Here is a 20,368-nt window from a genome sequence, read left to right as displayed (position 1 = left end):
AATCTTCTTCCTGACCTCTCCGCGCCCACCCCCACTCCGGCCTATCACCCTCACCTTAACCTCCTTCCACCTATCGCATTTCCAACGCCCCTCCCCCAAGTCCCTCCTCCCTACCTTTTACCTTAGCCTGCTTGCCACATTCTCCTCATTCCTGAAGAAGGGCTTATGCCCGAAACGACGATTCTCCTGCTCCTTGGATGCTGCCTGACCTGCTGCGCTTTTCCAACAACACATGTTCCAGCTCTGATCTCCAGCATCTGCAGTCCTCGCTTTCCCCATGGGTAATTTTGTAAAACAGAGAGACCGAGAGGTTCTGGTACATATTTCAAATTTGCATCACAGGTAGATTGGACAGTAATGAAGGCATTTAGCACACTTGCCTATATTGCTCATACCTTTCAGCATATGCGTTGGGACATCATGTTGACATTGTGCACCAGAAGATCCTCACCAACGTACAGTGTGCAGTTCTGGCCCTCCTTTTATAAGAAGGGCATTGTTAAACTGGAGATGATTCCACTGGATTGGAAAACTGATAACGTGATGCCACTGTTCAAGAAAGGAGGGACAATAGCAGAACACAATAAGCCAATTGGCCTTAATACATACAGTTGGGAAGATGCTAGAGTTCATTATTAAGGAAGAAATAGCAATGGATTTAGGAAAGCTTAATAAAATCAAAGAGTCAACATGGTTTTGTGAAGGAGAAATTATGTTTGACAAACTCCCCGGCATTGTTTGACAATATAACAAGCAGAGTAGATGAAGGAGAATTGGTGATTGCAATGTATTGGGATTTTCAGAAAGCTTGCATTCATTGATCAATGCATTGAGTAGAGGAGCTGGGATGTCATGTTGCAGCTGTACAGGACGTTGGTGAGACCACTTTTAGAATACTGTGTTCAATTCTGGTCTTCCTACTATAGGAAAGATTTTGTTATCCAGATTAAATGCTATCGACCATTTCTCCACCCAACTTGCCAACTGATCTATACCCTTTATGTATGTATAAGCTGTATCCTGTGGTTAGCACTGTTGCCTCGCAGCGCCAGAGACCCGGGTTCAATTCCCGCCTCAGGCGACTGACTGTGTGGAGTTTGCACGTTCTCCCCGTGTCTGCGTGGGTTTCCTCCGGGTGCTCCGGTTTCCTCCCACAGTCCAAAGATGTGCAGGGACAGGTGAATTGGCCATGCTAAATTGCCCGTAGTGTTAGGTAAGGGGTAAATGTAGGGGTAGGGGTATAGGTGGGTTCGCTTCGGCGGGTCGGTGTGGACTTGTTGGGCCGAAGGGCCTGTTTCCAGACTGTAATGTAATGTAATCTAATCTAATCTAATCCTCTGACAACCTTTCTCACTGTCCACAACTCCACCAATTTCATGTTGTCTGCAAACTTACTAATCGGACCAACTGCATTTTCAACCAAATCATTAAATATACAAATGTAGGAACAAATTACCAGAACCGATGCTAGAAGCTGTACTGAAAACAAAAAATGCTGGAAATTACAGGCAGCATCCATGGAGAGATAGCAAAGTAATGTTTTGAGTCCATATGACTCTTCATCAGAGCAGATGATGAAGACAGCTCTGATGAAGAGTCATCTAGACTCAAAACATTAGTTTGCTCTCTCTCCATGAATGCCACCTGGCCCGCTGTGATTTCCAGCACTTTTTGTTTTCAATAGTTTATATGGATCATTTCTCCATATCCACAGATTTCGTTCCTGAGAAACACTCTGAACGATGAAACTCACGAAAATTAAGTTTATTAAAAAAGATTTAAATGGTTAAAAATATCACAGATATACAATTTTTAACCATGAACGCTGAGTTTTGTTGTTACTTATTTTTGGCGTGACTAGGCGAATTCGCGATGTGATTTAGCAAATACAGAGGGTTTACTGTATTTCAAACAACAGGAGGTCGCAGCACTGATCACTGTGAAACACCACTGGTCACAGACTCCAGTCACAAAAACACCCCTTAACAACCATCTTCTGACCTCGATAACCAAACCAATTTTGTAACCAACTGACCAACTCACTAATTTTCTGGGTCAGCCTACCAGGAGGGGCCTTGTCAAAGGCTTTAGTGAAGTCCATGTTGACAACATCCACTGCCCTTTCCTCATCAATCATGTTCATCACTTCCTCAAAAACTTCATCACGTTTGACAGACAAGATCTCTTCTGCATAAACCCATGCTGACTATCCTAAATAAGCTCTAAATGCTAGTAAATTCTCTAAATACTAATAGATTCTGTCCCTAAGAATCTTCTCCAATACTTTCTCTATCACTGATGTAAGGCTCATCGGCTATGATGATACTATGGCTTAAAGATGTGTATTTTGGCCTGGTTCTGTTTGAAGCAGGTCTTAATGCAGAGGTACAGAGATGTCTATTGAAAATTCGGTGTAAACCACTTGTGAGATCTTGTTTTTTTTTTAAATTTGGAACCATTGAAGCAGTCTGAATAGCAGTCTCAAGCCCCCACTGAACGAGGATGTCTAGTTTTAGCTTTCAGCAGTTGTTGCTGAGGTCTCAGCAAGGTTTGGAAGCTGCTGTACATCTCTCCCTGCTACACACTCAGTTTTCTCTTGGCATTTTCCTACTACTACATGTGAGACGATCTGTTTTTCTGAATTTGCCTTTGCCAAGGATGTGTTTCTGGAATGTTACATTTGAACAGTAAATTAGTATTAGTTACTGTCTCTGTCTCTATGATTTTGTTAAGCACTTTGATAAAGCTGTAGCTAAGCCAATCTTTTCATTTTTTTTCTTTTGTTCTATGAATAAAGTTATGTTTTGCTTAACGTTAAGTAGTTTGACCAATTGAATTGCATGTGGAATGCAACACCTTATGCTTACCTTGAACATAGGTTAGGGTCTAGGCCATTTTATTTAAATATTTTGAGGGGGGTTTGGTCTGGTCCGTAACACCGGCTTATAATTTCCTGGATTATGCCTTTCCTTCTTAAAGGAAGGAAGGAACAACATGGAATATTCTCCAGACTTCTGGGACCTTGCCTGTGGCTAAAGATCTCTGTCAAGGCCCCAACAATCTCCTCACTTGCCTCCCTCAGTATCTTAGAATAAATCGCATCAGACCCTGGGAATTTATCTATCTTCATGTTTTTCCAAGACATCCATCATTTCCTGCTCCTCCTCAGTATCTAATTTGTTCAGTTCCTTTTGAAGACTGTTGTAATTAGCCTTCCGCTAATATAGCACTTGCAACCAAGAACCAGTCTAATTCTATCACAGCTATCTTAAAAACTTACAGAATTATGATTACTGTTCCCAAAACACACCGGCACTGAAGCTTCAATCACACTTCAATCACTTGGCCAGGCTCATTCCCCAATACAAGGTCCAGTACACCTCCTTCCCTAATTGGAGTAGCTACATATTGTTTCAACAAACCCTTCGAGGCATACCACACAAATTCTGCCTCAACTAAGCCAGTGGAACTAAAAGGAGTCCCAGTTAATATTGTACAAGTTAAAAATCACCCACTTCAACAATCCTGGTTTTTTTACATCTTCCTATGATCTGCTTACGTATCTGTTCCTCTATCGCCAGCTGGCTATTGGGAGGCCTATCGTAGTGATCTGGATGTTTTTGTGTCTCATGCACAAAAGGTTGCTGCTCCTGCATGCTCAGCAATTAAGATGGCAATGGCAATTTGGCCTTCATTAGTTGGAGTTGAAAAGTCTTGTTCAAAGGGTACAAGGTATTATTGAGACTACACCTGGAGTACTGTATATAGATTCGGTACCTGTTGTTTTTAAATAAAGGATATACTGATATTGAACGCAGTTCAAAAGTGATTCACTAGGCTGATTCCTGGGATAAAGGTGTTGACTTATCAAGTCTCAACAAACCGCTTAGGTCATTATTCATTAAAGTGTATAGTTCTTTGAGGAGGTGTTAAGACAGGGTTGACGACGGTCGAGCAGTGGATGTGGTGTATATGGATTTCAGCAAGGCATTTGATAGGGTTCCCCACGGTAGACTCATTCATAAAGTCAGGAAGTACGGGATACAGGGAGATTTGGCTATCTGGATTCAGAATTAGCTGGCTGACAGAAGGCAGAGAGTGGTTGTAGATGGAAAGTATTCTGCCTGGAAGACAGTGTTGAGTGGGGTCCCGCAGGGCACTGTTCTTGGGCCTCTGCTCTAAGTGGATAGGGTTGTTAAGAAAGCATATAGTGTTTTGGCTTTCATTAACAGGGGGATCGAGTTTAAGAGCCGCGAGGTTTTGCTGCAGCTCTACAAGTCCCTGGTGAGACCAGACTTGGAATATTGTGTCCAGTTCTGGTTGCCCTACTATAGGAAAGATACAGAGCATTTTGAGAGGGTGCAAAGAAGGTTTACCAGGATGCTGCCTGGACTGGAGGGCTTGCCTTATGAAGAAAGGTTGAATAAGCTCTGGAGAGGAAGAAGAGAAGAGACCTGATCGAGGTGTACAAAATAATGAGAGGAATAGATAGAGTAAGTAGCCAGAGACTTTTTCCCAGGACAGGATTGACTGGTATGAGAAGTCATAGTTTGAAGATATTAGGAGGAAGTTATAAAGGAGAAATCAGAGGTAGGTTCTTCACGCAGAGAGTTGTGAATGCATTGCCAGCTGTGGTGGTGGAAGCGAAGTCATTGGGGACATTTAAGCCACTGCTGGACATGCACATGGATAGCAGTGAGTTGAGGGGTGAGTAGGTTAAGTTACTATATTTGACATTCGGATTAAGTCTCGGCACAATATCGTGGGCCTGTTCTGTACTGTACTTTTCTCTGTTCTATGTACAAGATTGAGAAGTGATTTCATTGAAGCGCACAGGAATCTGAGGGACCATGACAGAATAAATGTTAAGAAGATATTTCCACTGATGGGAAAATCTCGAACAAGGAGACATAGCTATAAAATAAGGGTATTTAAGCAGATTTAAAACAGAGTTGAGAAAGAATTCCTTATCCTGGAGGGTAGTGCATGTCTGGAATTCTCTACCCAGGCAGCGGTGGAGGCTGGATCATTGAAAGCATGTAAAGAGATGGCAGAAAGGTTTTCAAATATCCGAGAATTGATGGCAATGCTGAGCTGACACAAGAGTAGAGCTGGGCCTGATCAGCCATGATTTTGTTGAATGGTAGGCAGGCTTAGGGGGCCAAATGGCCTACTTTTACTCTTATGCTCCTATGGTCACCATTTCAACTGGGCCTAAAATTCAACCCTTTTTTGGTGCTTGTTACTTAGGGCTGCTGGAATTTTGAGGTCATTATTCGACCCTGTCACAATACAGGATACCTAGTATGGTATAACCTGCTCTCTGGTTGGTTCCAAAATGTGCTGCTCTTACAAACTCTCTCCAAACCCACACTCTGATCTCCTTATCCAAGATACTACCGCAACCTGATTTTCTTTTCTAGTTGATATCTGGATTAAAGTCATCCATGAATACTGCCTCCCTATAATCACAAGCACTCATTATTTCTTCTTGTATACACAGTAATGTCAAGGTGAGACATTTAAAAGATCCATTGATCACTCGCATTTGAGACAGCTTTTCATTATTACTCATCTCCATCCAAACCTATACTATATCCTAATGTCCCGAACTAAAATCGTACTCCACTACTGCACAAATACCTGGCTCGATTAGGAGTGTTACCCCTCCACCCTTACCTGGTTTCCTAGTTTCCTTGAATATTATAGTCTGTTCAATATTCAGAACCACATTCATCCCCACCTCCAACTTTATTATACTTAAGTCATGGCTCCATAATTGCTATCAGAATGAATCTATTTATTTCAATGAGCTCTATCCTTTTGTTTACTTTGCTATGAATGCTACACATATTGCGGTAAGACCATAAGATGTAGGAACAGAAGTAGGTCCATCAAGTCTGCTCCACCATTCAATTCCCTCCATGATTCAAAATCTGAGTCTGAGTCTATCTCAACCTTGAGCATACTTAACAATCAAGCCTCAACACCCCTCCATAGGAAGGTGCACTCTCCTCTCAGAGAAGAAATCCATCCACGTTTTATGGGCAACGTGTTTCTCTGAGATTATGCCCTCTGGTCCTAGACCCTTCCTCCAAGATAAACAACCTTTGTGCCTCTACCACATCAAGCCCCCGAAGAATCTTATAGTCTCACTAAGGTCTTTTCTCATTCTTCTAAACTCCAATGAGCATCAGCTCAACTTACTTGTTGTCTCCTCAGAAGACAATCCATTCATTACTGAGATCAACCTAGTGAACCTTTCTGGACTGTCTCCTTTGCCAGTACATCTCTTATTAGGTACGGAGCTTTGGTCTAACTAGTTCTGTGTATAGTTTTAGGAAAACCTCTTTATTTTAATTCTCTATTGCCTTTGAAATAAAGGTCAACATTCCACTTGCCTTCCCCATTAGCTGCTGAACTGGGATGCGAGCATTTTTATGCACAGTGACTCCAAAATGTTTCTTTGCCATGGATTTCTACAGTCTGCTTCCTGCCAAAGTCAATAATCTCACATTTTCAGGTGTATATTTCAATTGCCAAGTTTTTGTCCATTCATTTAACCTTTCTACATCCTTCTGTAGATACTTTGTCATTCGCACCACTTGCCTTCTATGTAGATTTGTGAGATCTATAAACATGCTGATAGCAAATTCACTTTCTTCATCCATATACATATTAATAGACAACTGTGGCTCCCTCACTAATCCATATAGCGCTACTTACAAGTTGCCATTCTGAAATCTCAATTCTGTCTCCTTATTACTTAGCCAATCTTCTATCCCCAATAGCATGGGCTCTTGTCTCATTAAGTAGCATTATGTTTAGTACATTACCGAACACCTTTTACATCTACAGTTCCCCTTTATCTGCTTGTTACCTCCTGAAAAAATTCTAATACATTTGTCAGACGTGATGTTTTGCTTCACGAAGCCACGCTGACTCTGCTTAATATATGTTCTATTTCTAAATGTTCGATCATACCCTTGACAATACTTTAGCAGTTTCTAAGCTGTTCAGCCAACAGGTCTCTTGTTAGCTTCTTTTTCCCCCCTCTCCTTTCTGTTCATTTGCAGTTTTCCAAATCTTTGGGACTTTTTCCAGGATCTAAGGATTTTGGAAGATTACTACCAGTGCATCCATTATCTCTGCAGCTACAATTTGAGATATCCTAGAATACAATCCATCAGGTCCAAGTGACTTATTGGTCTTTAGACCTATTAGTTTATGAGCACATTTTCCCTGGTGATATTGTTTACCCTTCCGCCCATCCTTTAGTCGTGCGGTCAAACCTGTTTCAAAGACTGTATCCTTATTTTTTTTCCTGTTCTTCTTTATTATTTTTTTATATTTTTTTTTCCCCTACTGCGGTGGTGCTTACTTTTCCCCAACACCCATGTTGTGTGTGTGCAGGTGTGAGACACAATGAAAGACACAAGGTGCAACTGTATCCTTATTAATCAGGAGCCAGAAGAACTGTCATTGGACAAGACTCAATTAGCTCTAAGTCACAGTACTTAACATTTCAAAGGTTCATCTGGAAGCCAACCTCTGAAATATTCAACTACAACAAAACACAACCACACTTCTTGAATCCTTCACTTCAAGTTTAAAGTATCAAATCCATTCCAGAAACTATAAACATGGCACAAGGGAGTCCAGGGATGGCAAATTAGAGATAGAGTAAAAGTAAAATCTGTAAAAGCACTATTTGCAACCAAGCTTTCTGTATATTAGCCTGGCCTCAGATAGATGGAGTGCATTATTTTGTCAAACTTAGCCAAAATTAAATAACACTTAGTTTTCAACTCAGGATTTTGTTGATAACTTAATGATTTAGAATATGCCTAGAATAGGTAAAAACAAACTTCTTTCACACAAAACAGACTGATGACACGCAGTCTACCAGTGACATATTCTATTGCTTACGGTGAGTGGTGAAGTATTTAATAGATTAAAGCTTTACAGTTTTCAGAATGGTTTGCCTCAAAGGAGAGCTTTCACAGTGCTGATCTTGAATGAAATGTATCAGAAGATATGATCTGACCATCTTACAGGTAGAAAACGTCTTTTCAAGACAAGAGTTACCAACCCTCTGCCCTGATGTAGGCTCAGCAGGGGAACAGAGATTTGGCCAGTTTTACTCTGTAGGCAAATAGAAAGAACTCAATCCTTTTCTACAGAAAGGAGTCAATCCCAAACATGATCAACTGCATATCCTATGACACATCCTTAATGATTCCAAGGAAGAAACAGTGACACGTGAACATATATAATATGCAGCCTAAGTGTGAGATCAATTTTAGGGGAAAGGTAATATGATCTTCAGAGAAATAATGGTAACAAAGCACGACGTAGAGTTAAACGTTCCCTGCATCTGGCTGCAGTCAGAGTTTTGGGCTTCCTCCAAGCACAGTGAAATTCTGATTATACAGCTGGGAAACAGTCCAGGCCATTCAGTAAAATGACAAGAAAAATTGGAAATTGAGAAGTCACGAATGTTAAACCAAGGCCCAGTCTGAAATCATTCTGCACACCATTTGAAACAAAGAGCAGGAAGGTTCTCCCTAGTATACAGACAAATTGCGATCTCACAACCATTGCAATAACAGCCCATTTATTTGAATTGGGCTGTGTTCTGCTGAAAGGTCATTTGACTGCTTTTTACAGATTTTACCCTGAGTAGTTGTAACATTTTCTACCTCAGTATTCTGGTTTTTCAATTTAGCCTTCTCTCCTGATCAGCATCATCTCAACTCATTTCCACTTCAAATACCCATCCTCATAATTTATTTTATAGTCTTTGCTTCTGATTTAAGACAGAAGGAGACATTACAAAACACTATCAAAGACCTCAGTTGGAATATTGATCCCAATTCTGACCACTGCTCTTTAGGATGGCGAAATCTGAGGAGGGACACAGAGAAGAGTCACAATGTGAAAGCAAAGAGGAGATCTTTTAGTTAGGTCAGAAAAACTAAAATGGAGAATGTTCTCCTTGGAGTGAAGCAGGTTCTGAGGAGATAGGGTAGGACTATTCACAATCATGGCTGGTTTTGAAAGAATACAGACAGAAGCTGTTTCCACTTGTAGAAGGGAGGGGTTAGGCAGCAATGTAGTGGAATTGTCATTGGAAAAGCGAACGAGATGCCTAGACAAATGCTGTGCAGCATTGTTTCAAATCTCACCACAACACATGGTGAATTTTAAATTCAATAAAATCTGAATTAAAGCAAGTCAAATATAGATAGTGGTAAAAACGCATCTGATCCATCACGTGTCCTTCCCTCATCTTGTCGACAAATGACTCCAAATCCATTGCAATGTGCTTGACTCTTACCTGCCTTGCAAAAAGCCAGGTATCATTCCAACAAATGTAAATAAAGAAATTAAGTGAGATAGACAGTAACATTGAACAAGGCATCAGAGTGATAGTAGTAAACACAGCCCTGTTGACCCTGCAAAGTCCTCCTTACTTACATCGAGGAGTTAGTGTCACATCGAGACTAGCCGAGCCACAGCCTGACACTGTCATACTCATGGAATCAGACCTTACAGCAGAGATAGTGGCTGGGAGCCTTCAACATTGACTCTGGACCCTTCAGACTGGACACAAGTCAAACATGGGCAAGGAAAGTGCCTCTGAATTGCCACATTCCGTCTCCCTTTGGCTGATGAGTCAGCGCCCCTTGATGCTGAACAACACTTGGAGGAAGCAGAGGGTGGCAAGGGCATCAAATGTATTTTGGATGGGGATTTCAATGTCCACCACCAAGAGCGGCTCAGCAGTTGCATTACTCATTGAACCAGTCAGCTCCTAAAATTGATACTAGACTGGATCTGTGACAGGTGATGAGGGAATCACAAGAGGGACAGTACAGTCAAGAACAAAGAACATTACAGCACAAGAACACAGGCTCTCCGGCCCTCCAAGCCTGTGTCGATCTAGATCCTCTATCTAAACCTGTCACCTATTCTCTAAGGATCTGTATCCCTCTGCTCCCTGCCCATTCATGTATCTGTCTAGATACATCTTAAATGATGCTATCGTTCCTGCCTCTACCACCTCCGCTGGCAACGCGTTCCAGGCCCCTACCACCATCTGCGTAGAGAACCTTCCATGCATAGCTCCCTTCAACCTTTCTCCTCTCATCTTGAACTCCTAACGCCTAGTAATTGAGTCCCCCACTCTGGGTAAAAGCTTCGAGCTATCCACCCTGTCTATACCCCTCATGGTTTTGTGGACTCAATCAGTTCCACCCCCCCCCCCTACCTATGTCTTTCTGATGAAAATAATCTTAATCTACTCAACCTCTCTTCATAGTAGCACCCTCCATACCAGCAACATCCTGGTGAACCTCCTCTGCACCCTCTCCAAAGAATCCACATCCTTTTGGTAATGTGATGACCAGAACTCTATGCAGTATTCCAAATGGGGCCAAACCAATGTCCTATACAACTATAACATGACCTACCAACTCTTGTACTTACTACCCTGTCGGATGAAGGAAAGCATACCATATGCCTTCTTGACCACTCTACTGACCTGCGTTGCCACCTTCAGGGAACAATGGACCTGAACACCCAGATCTCTCGGTACACTAATTCTCCCCAGGACTTTTCCAGTTACCATATAGTTCACTCTTGAATTAGATCTTCCAAAATGCATCACCTCGCATTTGCTGGATTGAACTCCATCTGCCATTTCTCCGCCCAACTCTCCGATCTACCTATATTCTGCTGCATTCTCTGACAGTCCCCTTCACTATCTGCTACTCCACTAATCTTAGTGTCATCTGCAAACTTGCTAATCAGACCACCTAAACCTTTCTCCAGATCTTTTATGTATATCACAAACAATAGCGGTCCCAACACGGATCCCTGAGGAATACCACTGGTCACAGTTCTCCATTTTGAGAAACTCCCTTCCATTACTACTCTCTGTCTCTTGTTGTCCAGCCAGTTCTTTATCCATCTAGCTAGTACACCCTGGACTCCATGTAACTTCACTTTCTCCATCAGCCTACTATGGGGAACCTTATCAAACGCCTTACTGAATTCCATGTATATGACATCTACAGCCCTTCCCTCATCAATCAACTTGGTCACTTCCTCAAAGAATTCTATTAAGTTGGTAAGATATGACCTTCCCCGCACAAAACCGCGTTGCTTATCACTGATAAACCCATTTTCTTCCAAATGGGATTAGATCCTATCCCTCAGTACCTTCTCCAGCAGCTTTCCTGCCACTGACGTCAGGCTCACAGGTCTGTAATTATCTGGATTATCCCTGCTACCCTTCTTAAACAAGGGGACAACATTAGCAATTCTCCAGTCCTCTGGGATCTCACCAGTGTTTAAGGATGCTGCAAAGATTCTGTTAAGCCCCCAGCTATTTCCTCTCTCGCTTCCCTCAGTAACTTGGGATAGGTCCCATCCAGGCAAAAGTGAGGACTGCAGATGCTGGAAACCAGAATTTAGATCAGAGTAGTGCTGGAAAAGCACAGCATTCCTGATCAAGGGCTTTTGCCCGAAACATCGATTTTCCTGCTCCTTGGATGCTGCCTGACCTGTTGTGCTTTTCCAGCACCACTCTGACCTAAACTCTAGATTCCATCCAGACCTGGTGACTTGTCCATCTTAATGCCTTTTAGAATACCCAACACTTCCTCCCTCTTTATGCTGACTTGACCTGGAGTAATCAAACATCTATCTGGGCGGCACGGTGGCACAGTGGTTAGCACTGTTGCCTCACAGCGCCAGAGACCCGGGTTCAATTCCCGCCTCAGGCGACTGACTGTGTGGAGTTTGCACGTTCTCCCCGTGTCTGCGTGGGTTTCCTCCGGGTGCTCCGGTTTCCTCCCACAATCCAAAAAATGTGCAGGTTAGGCAAATTGGCCACGCTAAATTGCCCGTAGTGTTAGATGAAGGGGTAAATATAGGGGAATTGGGTGGGTTACGCTTCGGCGGGTCGGTGTGGACTTGTTGGGCCGAAGGGCCTGTTTCCACACTGTAAGTAATCTAATCTAAACCCCAACATCTGTCATGTCCCTCTCCTCGGTGAATACTGATACAAAGTACTCATTAAGAATCTCACCCATTGTCCCCGACTCCACGCAAAACTTTCCTCCTTTGTCCTTGAGTAGGCCAACCCTTTCTCTAGTTACCCTCTTGCTCCTTCCATACGACAGTGTCTCTATTGTACAGTCCTTATGGAGACAAAGACGAAGAGTGTGATGGTGGAAGTGCCCAGCAGTCAGGCAGCACTTGAGGAGCAGGGGAATCGATGTTTCGGGCATAAGCCCTTCATCAGTAACTCTGACGTGTCCTGATGAAGGGCTTATGCCAGAAACGTCTATTTTCCTGTCCCTCAGATGCTGCCTGACTGGCTGTGCTTTTCCAGCACCACACTCTGTCTCCACAAGGAGAAAGTGAGGATTGCAAATGCAGGAGATCAGAGTCAAAGTCCCTCCTTCACACTGAGAATAACCTCTAGCATGCGGTGTGGCATTATTACTGTGTTAAACGAAACAGGCTTCAAATAGAGCTAGAAACTCAAGATTGGATATTCGTGAGGTGATGTGGATCATCAACAGCAGCAGAATCATAATCCAACACAATCTACAACCTTTTGGCTCCACTCTACCATTATCATCAAGCCAGGGGATCAACCCTGGCTCAATGAAAATTGCAGAAGGGCATGCCAAAAAATTAAGCACCAACCTGGTGAACCAACTTACCAAACAAACATCCAAACAGCAAGCAATGGACAGAGCTAAGCAATCCCACGGCCGATGGAGCAGATTGTGCTGTATGACCCAATGACTGAGTGCTGCAATCCTGCCACATTTAGTTGTGAATGTTGGTGGACAACTAAACAACATGATTGGACGAGGTGGCTCCATGAATGTCCCCATCCTCCGTGATGGGACAGCCCGACACATCAGAACAAAAGACAAGCCTGAAGCATTTGTGACAATCTTCAGCCATGACTACCATGATCCACCTTGGCCCCCTGCAGTCTTCAATTAATTCGAATCACTCCATGAGATATTAAAGAACAACTGCAGGCACTGGAAGCTACAAAGACAATGGGCACTGACAACCTTCCAGCAACAGCACTGAAGATTTGTGCTTCGTAACTTGCTGCTCCCCAGTCAAGCTTTTCTGGTACAGTTAAAACATGGAGTCCTGAAGAAGGGTTCTTCCCGAAACGTCAACTCTCTTGCTCCTCGGATGCTGCCTGACCTGCTGTGCCATTTCCAGTGCCACGTTTTATTGACTCTCACTGCCAGACGTTACCAGCCAACATCATTGTACCGCACTGACACAAGAGCTGACTAGCTGTTTCTAACATTTCTAACATTTAAATTTAACTTCTGAATATTTCACAATATGTTACATTCATCCATAATTATTTGTTGAAACACATTTGAGAGTTTCACATTCTGCCACTCCTCTTAATGAGATTTCCCCACCTTGTGTTCTCTCTTCACTCAATGATCATATTAGTGCCCAACCTTGCCCTTGCTACTGTTGGACATGGCTGAACTTGTTCAAAATTGAATTGTTGAAATCATCCTCTTCTCTCCTCCCCTCCTCCTCAACCCACACCTCCCTCTCCTCTCCCCATCTTCGCCCCCCTCTTCTCCTGTCCCCACCGCCCTCCTCCTCCTCCATCCTAACCATCCTCTCCTTCCTCCCTCCTCCGTCTTTACCTCCTTCTGTCCATCCTCACCTCCTTCTCATTCCCTCTTCCTCCATCCTCGCATCTCTCCTCTCCTCCTCATGTCTATCTCTCCATTCCTCCTCCCACCCATCTACCTCTCCTGTCCTCCCAGCCTCCCTCTGCATCTCCTTCTCTATCTCCCTTTTTAAAATGTATTCATTTGTGGGATGTGGGCATCACTGGCTGGCCAGTATTTTATGCCAGCTCCTAGTTTTGCAATCGAGGTGCTATGGGTTGACTCACAATGCCATCAGGGACGGAATTCCAGGATTTTGACCCAATGTCAGTGAAGGACTGGTAATATATTTACAAGTCAGGATGGCGAGTGGCTTGGAAGAGAACTTGCAGGTGGTGGTGTTCCCATATATCTGTAGTCCTTGTCCTTCTGGATGGAAGTGGTCATGGATTTGGAAGGGTTGTCTGAGGATCTTCAGTAAATTTCTGTTAAGACAGTATACTCTGCTTCTACTGAGCTTTGGTAGTGAAGGGAATGGATGTCATGCTAAACAAGCAGACTGCTTTATCCCTGATGGTGTCAAACTTCTTGAGTGTTATTGGGGCTGCACCCATTCAGGCAAGTTGAGGAATACTCCTGACTTACTTGTTGTAAATGGTAGACTGGCTTTGGGGAGTAAGGACACGAGTTAGCTGCCACAGTATACCTAGCCTCTGACCTGCTCTTGTAGCCGCTGTTTATTTGGTGAGTTCATTTAAGTTCCTGGTCAATGATAACCCCTAGGACGTTGATAGTTGGGGATTCCATTGAATTTCAAGGGGCAGTGGTGGTTAGATTGTCTCTTATTGGTGATGTGTTGCTGGAAAGGCGCAGCAGGTCAGGCAGCATCCAAGGAACAGGAGAATCGACGTTTCAGGCATAAGCCCTTCTTCAGGCTTATGCCCGAAACGTCGATTCTCCTGTTCCTTGGATGCTGCCTGACCTGCTGCGCTTTTCCAGCAACACATTTTCAGCTCTGATCTCCAGCATCTGCAGTCCTCACTTTCTCCTCTTATTGGTAATGGTCATAGCCAGGCAATTGCGTGGTGTGAATGTTACTTGGCACTTGTCAGCCCAAGCCTGGCTATCGTCCAGGTCCTGTTGCATTTAAACATGAATTGCTTCAGCGTTTGAGGACTGGCGAATGTTGCTGAACATTGCTGATTATTGCACAAACATCTCCACTTCTGATCTGACAGTAGCGGGAAGGTCAATGATGAAGCACCTGAAGGTTATTGGGCCTTGGACACTACCCTGGGGATCTCTGGCAGTGATGTGCTGGAGCTGAGATGATCAACCATCAAATAATCGTGTTTCTATATATATATATATATATATAAGGTTGGATTCCAAGCACAAGGCAGTTTGCCCCCAATACCCATTGATTCCAGTTTAGTTAGGGCTCCTCAAATCATAGGATCCATACTGTGCAGAAACTGGATAGTTGGCTAAATGAGTTGAAACTTTATTGCTGGAACAGCACAGCAGGTCAGGCAGCATCCAGGGAACAGGAGATTCGACGTTTCGGGCACAGGCCCTTCTTCAGGAATAAGGTTCCTCATTGTAGATTAATGGAGAAAGTGAAGTCACATGGTGTGCAGGGTGTTCTAGCTAGCTCCTCTACCTCTCTCCCTATCCTCCTTTATCCCCCAATGCCTCCCTCCTCTCCGTCTTTGGTCACCCTCCCTCACCTTCATCCATCTCCCTGGACCCTCTTATCCCTCATGCCTCCCAGCCAACCCCAGTGGGTCCACATCATTCTATACTCACTCCCTCCCTCCCTCCCTCCCTCCCTCACACTCCCACTCACTCACTCACCAGGTTGACAAAGTGCAGCCTCCTTCCCTCCGCCGCCCTCACCAGGCCCAGCGACACCAGGACAAGCAGCAGCACAACCCGGGAGCAGAGGATCGGCGCCATGGAGCCCTGACGGCGGGAGCGTCAAACCATCAGCTGGGCACGGAGGAGGCGGGGCCGTGAGACCGGACACCCCGCCCCTAGCAACCGGAGGGCCCGGCCGAAACCCCGCCCCTAGCAACCGGAGGGCCCGGCCGAAACCCCGCCCCTAGCAACCGGATGGCCGAGCCGGACACCGGTCCCTAGCAACCGGATGGCCGAGGCGAAACCCCGCCCCTAGCAACCGTTGGCGGGAAGGTGATGCTGACGCCTCGCCCCTTGCAGGCTGTTTGGGTGTGGGATATTTGTTTTTTCCGTTTGAAGCATTTGATAATGCTATCAGCCACTGCAGCAAATCTCCTAACTCTCACAAAATATCAGTATTATTTATGGTGAAATAATTTTCATCACTTTTGAATGAGGAGTGCTGCACTGGGGCTTCTCAAACCTGCTCCAGTATTCAATTTTTTACATGTGTTTAAGTCTTTATTGATATATTCCACCACCAGGGAGAAAGGAAACACCAGAGTGGCCAGTGACAAGCAGTGCCCTCTGGATGTAGGTTTGCTCGCTGAGCTGGAAGGTTCATTTCCAGACGTTTCGTCACCCTACTAGGTAACATCTTCGGTGGGCCTCAGGGCAAAGCCCTGCTGATGATTCCTGCTTATATTGAGATATTTGGGTTTCTTTGGGTTTGTGATGTCATTTCCTGCGGTGATGTCATCGCTAAGGGCAATGTTGCATGATCAAACAGTGAAGGGGAGGATGGGGATTAAATCAAAATAGAGTTGGAAGGGGCAATAATACACTCCACTCCCTGCGGTGTTCACCTCTCCCTGAATAGCTCAAGGATGTTTGTAGTCACCACGTGCCCCTTCTCCAGGGACACCCGGGCTCGAATGTATGCTCCAACAATCAATAAGGTTGCTATGCACTCCCCCCAGTCCCAATAACCTTTTAATCCATCATTTGTTGGATTAATAGCTGTCTCTCACTCTGTTATAGGAAAGATATTATTCAACTGGAGAGGGTTCGGAAAACATTCACAAGGATGTTGCTGGGACTGGACGGTTTGTGTTATAAGGATAGGTTGGTACTTTTTACACTCAAGCGTAAGAGATTGAGGGGTAAAGAAGTTTATAAAATCAGAGGGGTATAGTAGAGAGGGTTAATGGTAGGGGTCTTTTCCTGAGGATTAAATGTCGTAAAGACAAAGGGGCACATTTTAAGGTGAAAGGAGAGAGATTTAAAAAAAGACATAGTGGGAAATTTTTGTGTGTGGAATGAACCTCCTAAGGATGTGGGTACAATGACAACATTTAAAAGACATTTGGATAAGTACATGAATAGGAAAGGCGTCAGGAGTAGGTAGGTGGGACTAGTTTAGTTTGGGGTTACATTCAGCATGGAGTGGTTGGACTGAAGGGTCCTTTTCCATGCTGAATGACTCTGATTTAAAAATCATGACTTGCTGCCACCACATTTTCAGGAAGAGATTTCCAAGGACGCGTGACTCTCTTAAAAGAAAAAAAACTACCTCCTCATCTGATCATTATCCTCCAGCTGTAGACCTTGCTTAAAATTAATACAATTCACATCATAGATCTGCGGATTGAGGATGCAGAGAAGTGAAAAATAGAAGAACACGGAGAGGTAATATAAAGTAAAAGATACAAAACAATGGTTACGGTGCAAAAGCAAATGACTGGAAAAGTTTCCAGGGATGAAAGATTTCTGTTACAAAGACAAATTAGTAAAACTAGACAGCTCTTTGAGAGATTAGGGGGAGAACTGGTCAAGGCTTCCAAAGTCAAGAGGTTATAGTCCAACAGGTTTAATTGGAAGCACTAACCTTTGGAGCGTGACTCCTTCAAGTGGTTGACAACCACCTGATGATGGAGCGGCACTCCGAAAGCTAGTGTGCTTCCAATTAAACCTGTTGGATTATAACCTGGTGTTGTGTGATTTTTAACTTTGTACACCCCAGTCCAACACCGGCACCTCCAAATCACAAAGTCAAGAGGGGTCTGGTCAGAGTTGATAGAAGCCACTCCTGTTAATGGAAGGATTGACAACCAGAGAACACAGAATTAAGAGGGTACAGGGAGCTGAGATAATATGATGAAAAACTATTTCACACAGCAAATGGTTAGGATCTGGACCTCACTGGAGGAGGCAACGTCAGTCTAGGTTTTCAAAATTGAATTGGATCATTATCTGAAGAGACAAAACTCTGGGGGAATTGTTGTGGGATGTGGAATTAGCTGAATGTCTGTTGCAGAAAGTTGGCACAGATCTAATCAGCCAAACAGACTAATTCTATCCTGAAATTATCCTATGATTCCCCAAATGGTCACACCACCACCCCTTCCATCCATTGATGAATATTTGGAAGCTTTGTGAGTATATAATGAAATTCTCAGTGAGTGCTCCTTTGAGCAATGAGTAAATCCTATTGGCCTACATCGCCTTATATAGATGCTGCACAACAATTGAAAGAAGCACAGTGATCAAGAGTCTATGAGATTCCTTGAAAGATTGCAAATTGAAGATTGAGGGATGAGTCCTTCAACTAGAATTTCTATTTGGCAGGTTCAGAAGGTTGAAGAGGTGGAGTCTCCTGGCAATGTCCATATCCATTACAGTCTCATCCTCTGACCTGGGATTGGACATGAATATTGCCTGCATCGTTATGTCTGAATTGCCAAAGTCATCAGTTTGTACCCACCCTTTTCTGGGCAGAAGGCAACTCAGAGTATTGCTTCATGACTAAGAAGATACAGTAATAAATCCAGGAGACACCCTTTGCACATTAGACATGACACCAAAAGAATTATTTTGACCATGTTTGAAAACAGCATTGTTGTAAGATGCTACGTGCACAATACTGCTCTCATTTGCATAATTATGAATTTTAACCAGGGCCACATACATGGATGCTGCTTATAACATGACGGCTACATGCACACTTGCAGATAAAAATGATACATGTGTGGTTTTTCTCTCAAGGAAAAAGGCAGCAGATAAATAGCAACACCAGCACATGTACATTCCGCTCCAAACGATGCATTGTCTTTACTTGGAAATATATCGCCGTTCCTTCACTGTTTCTGAATCAAGACTACAGAACTCCCTCTCTATTAGCAATGTAGGTATCTGAACACCACAAAGGGGATCAGTGCTAGGGCCACTGTTTTTTGTCACTTATATAATGTGACTATAGGAAGTATGGTTAGTAAATTTGCAGATGACACCAAAATTGGTGGTGTACTGGACAGTGAAGAAGATTATCTCAGATGAGATGGGCTGAGGAGTGGCAGATGGAGTTTAATCTAGATAACTGTGAAGTGCTGGATCTTGGTAGGGCAAATCAGGGCAGAACTTATAATGTTAAGGTCCTGGGGACAGTTGCCAAATAAAGAGCCCTTGGAGCCTAGCTTCAGAGTTCCTTGAAAGTGGAGTCGCAGGTGGATAGGACAGTGAAGGAGGCATTTGGCATGCTTGCCTTTATTGGTCTGTGCATTGAGTACAGGAGTTGGGAGGTCATGTTACAGCTGTACAGGACATTGGTTCGGCTACTTTTGGAATACTGTGTTAATAAATAGGAAGGATTTAGAGGGAGATGGGCCAAATGCTGGCAAATGGGTAATTTAATTTAGGATATTTAGTTGGCATGGAGGAGTTGGACCAAAGGGGCTGTTTCATGCTGTACATCTCTATGACTCTATAAGAACTACAAGTAGTTCGAGAATGTAGTTTACCACCATCCCCTGAATGGAAGAAAAACTTTGTTGTCAACATTTTCCATCATAACATGTCTTTGTAAAGGCTCTCTGTCACTTTAACAAAAAGGTTTTAGGTGTGTTCTTAAAGGCCATTTACCTGCACTGTCAGCCACACTGCCATTCAGAGATGTGGCAAACAGATGTAATGTCAGTGTGACTACTGCACAGTTGTAAAGCCTAATGTATGTATAGGGATATTGTGCCTGGATATGACATACATTAATAAAAACCAGGTTGTGGAACTCTGATTAGTTGGAGAAGATGAGATTGTTATTTGAATAGAGAAGGTTAAGTTGAGATTTAATTGAACTGTTCAAAATCATGAAAGATTTTAATAGAATGCTGATATACTAGGTAACCAAAAGTTTCAACTTTGATCTCCAGCATCTGCAGACCTCACTTTCTCCTCGATATACTAGGTAACCAAAGGATAAAGATTTAAGTTATTTGGCAAAATAATCCACAAGATTTTACATGTGAAATTCACGAAATGAAAGGATGGTGGATCAAGATTCAATTATAATACTTAAAAAAGAACCAGACGTTAATTTGAAAGCCCTAATCTTCCCTGAACTTGATATCTTTCTCTGGCTTTTGTGGCCACATCTTCTTAATGACCCACCCCTAGCTTGCTCAATCGTAATCACATTCAATTGATGAACATTGATTTCCCCTCCCAGTGCCATGTCAGCTGATAAAATGAACCATTTACTTTCTTCAGATGCTGTTCCATTTACCGTTTAACCTTTCATTATTGGCAAGCGTTCTCCCATTTTTAGCTTCAAGACATCTTCTATATCATTAACATATATTGTAAAAAGCTGCGGTCCCGGCACGGATCCCTGCGGTACCCCACTGGTCACTGCCTGCCATTCCGAAATGGAGCCGTTTATCACTACCCTTTGTTTCCTATCAACCAACCAACTTTCAATCCAAGTTAGTACTTTGCCCCCAATACCATGC

The 20,368-nt window shown here is 43.4% G+C and overlaps 1 protein-coding gene across 3 annotated transcripts in view; it reads right to left on the bottom strand.

Moving 5' to 3' along the window:
• Nucleotides 1-15,687, bottom strand: part of acp2 (acid phosphatase 2, lysosomal) — a 121,056-nt gene extending 105,369 nt beyond the window's left edge. For all 3 annotated transcript variants that reach the window (XM_043706324.1, XM_043706322.1, XM_043706323.1), the window contains exon 1: nt 15,543-15,687. In XM_043706324.1, coding sequence (XP_043562259.1) covers nt 15,543-15,644 — 102 coding nt within the window. In that variant the 5' untranslated portion in view covers nt 15,645-15,687. The remainder of the gene's footprint in view (nt 1-15,542) is intronic.
• Between the last annotated feature and the right edge of the window lie 4,681 nt (nt 15,688-20,368).

The sequence above is a fragment of the Chiloscyllium plagiosum genome, chromosome 16 (genome assembly GCF_004010195.1).
Source record: "Chiloscyllium plagiosum isolate BGI_BamShark_2017 chromosome 16, ASM401019v2, whole genome shotgun sequence".
NCBI lineage: Eukaryota > Metazoa > Chordata > Chondrichthyes > Orectolobiformes > Hemiscylliidae > Chiloscyllium > Chiloscyllium plagiosum.
The sequence above is the reverse complement of the archived record's forward strand: the minus strand, read 5'-3'. Positions and strand labels throughout refer to the sequence as shown.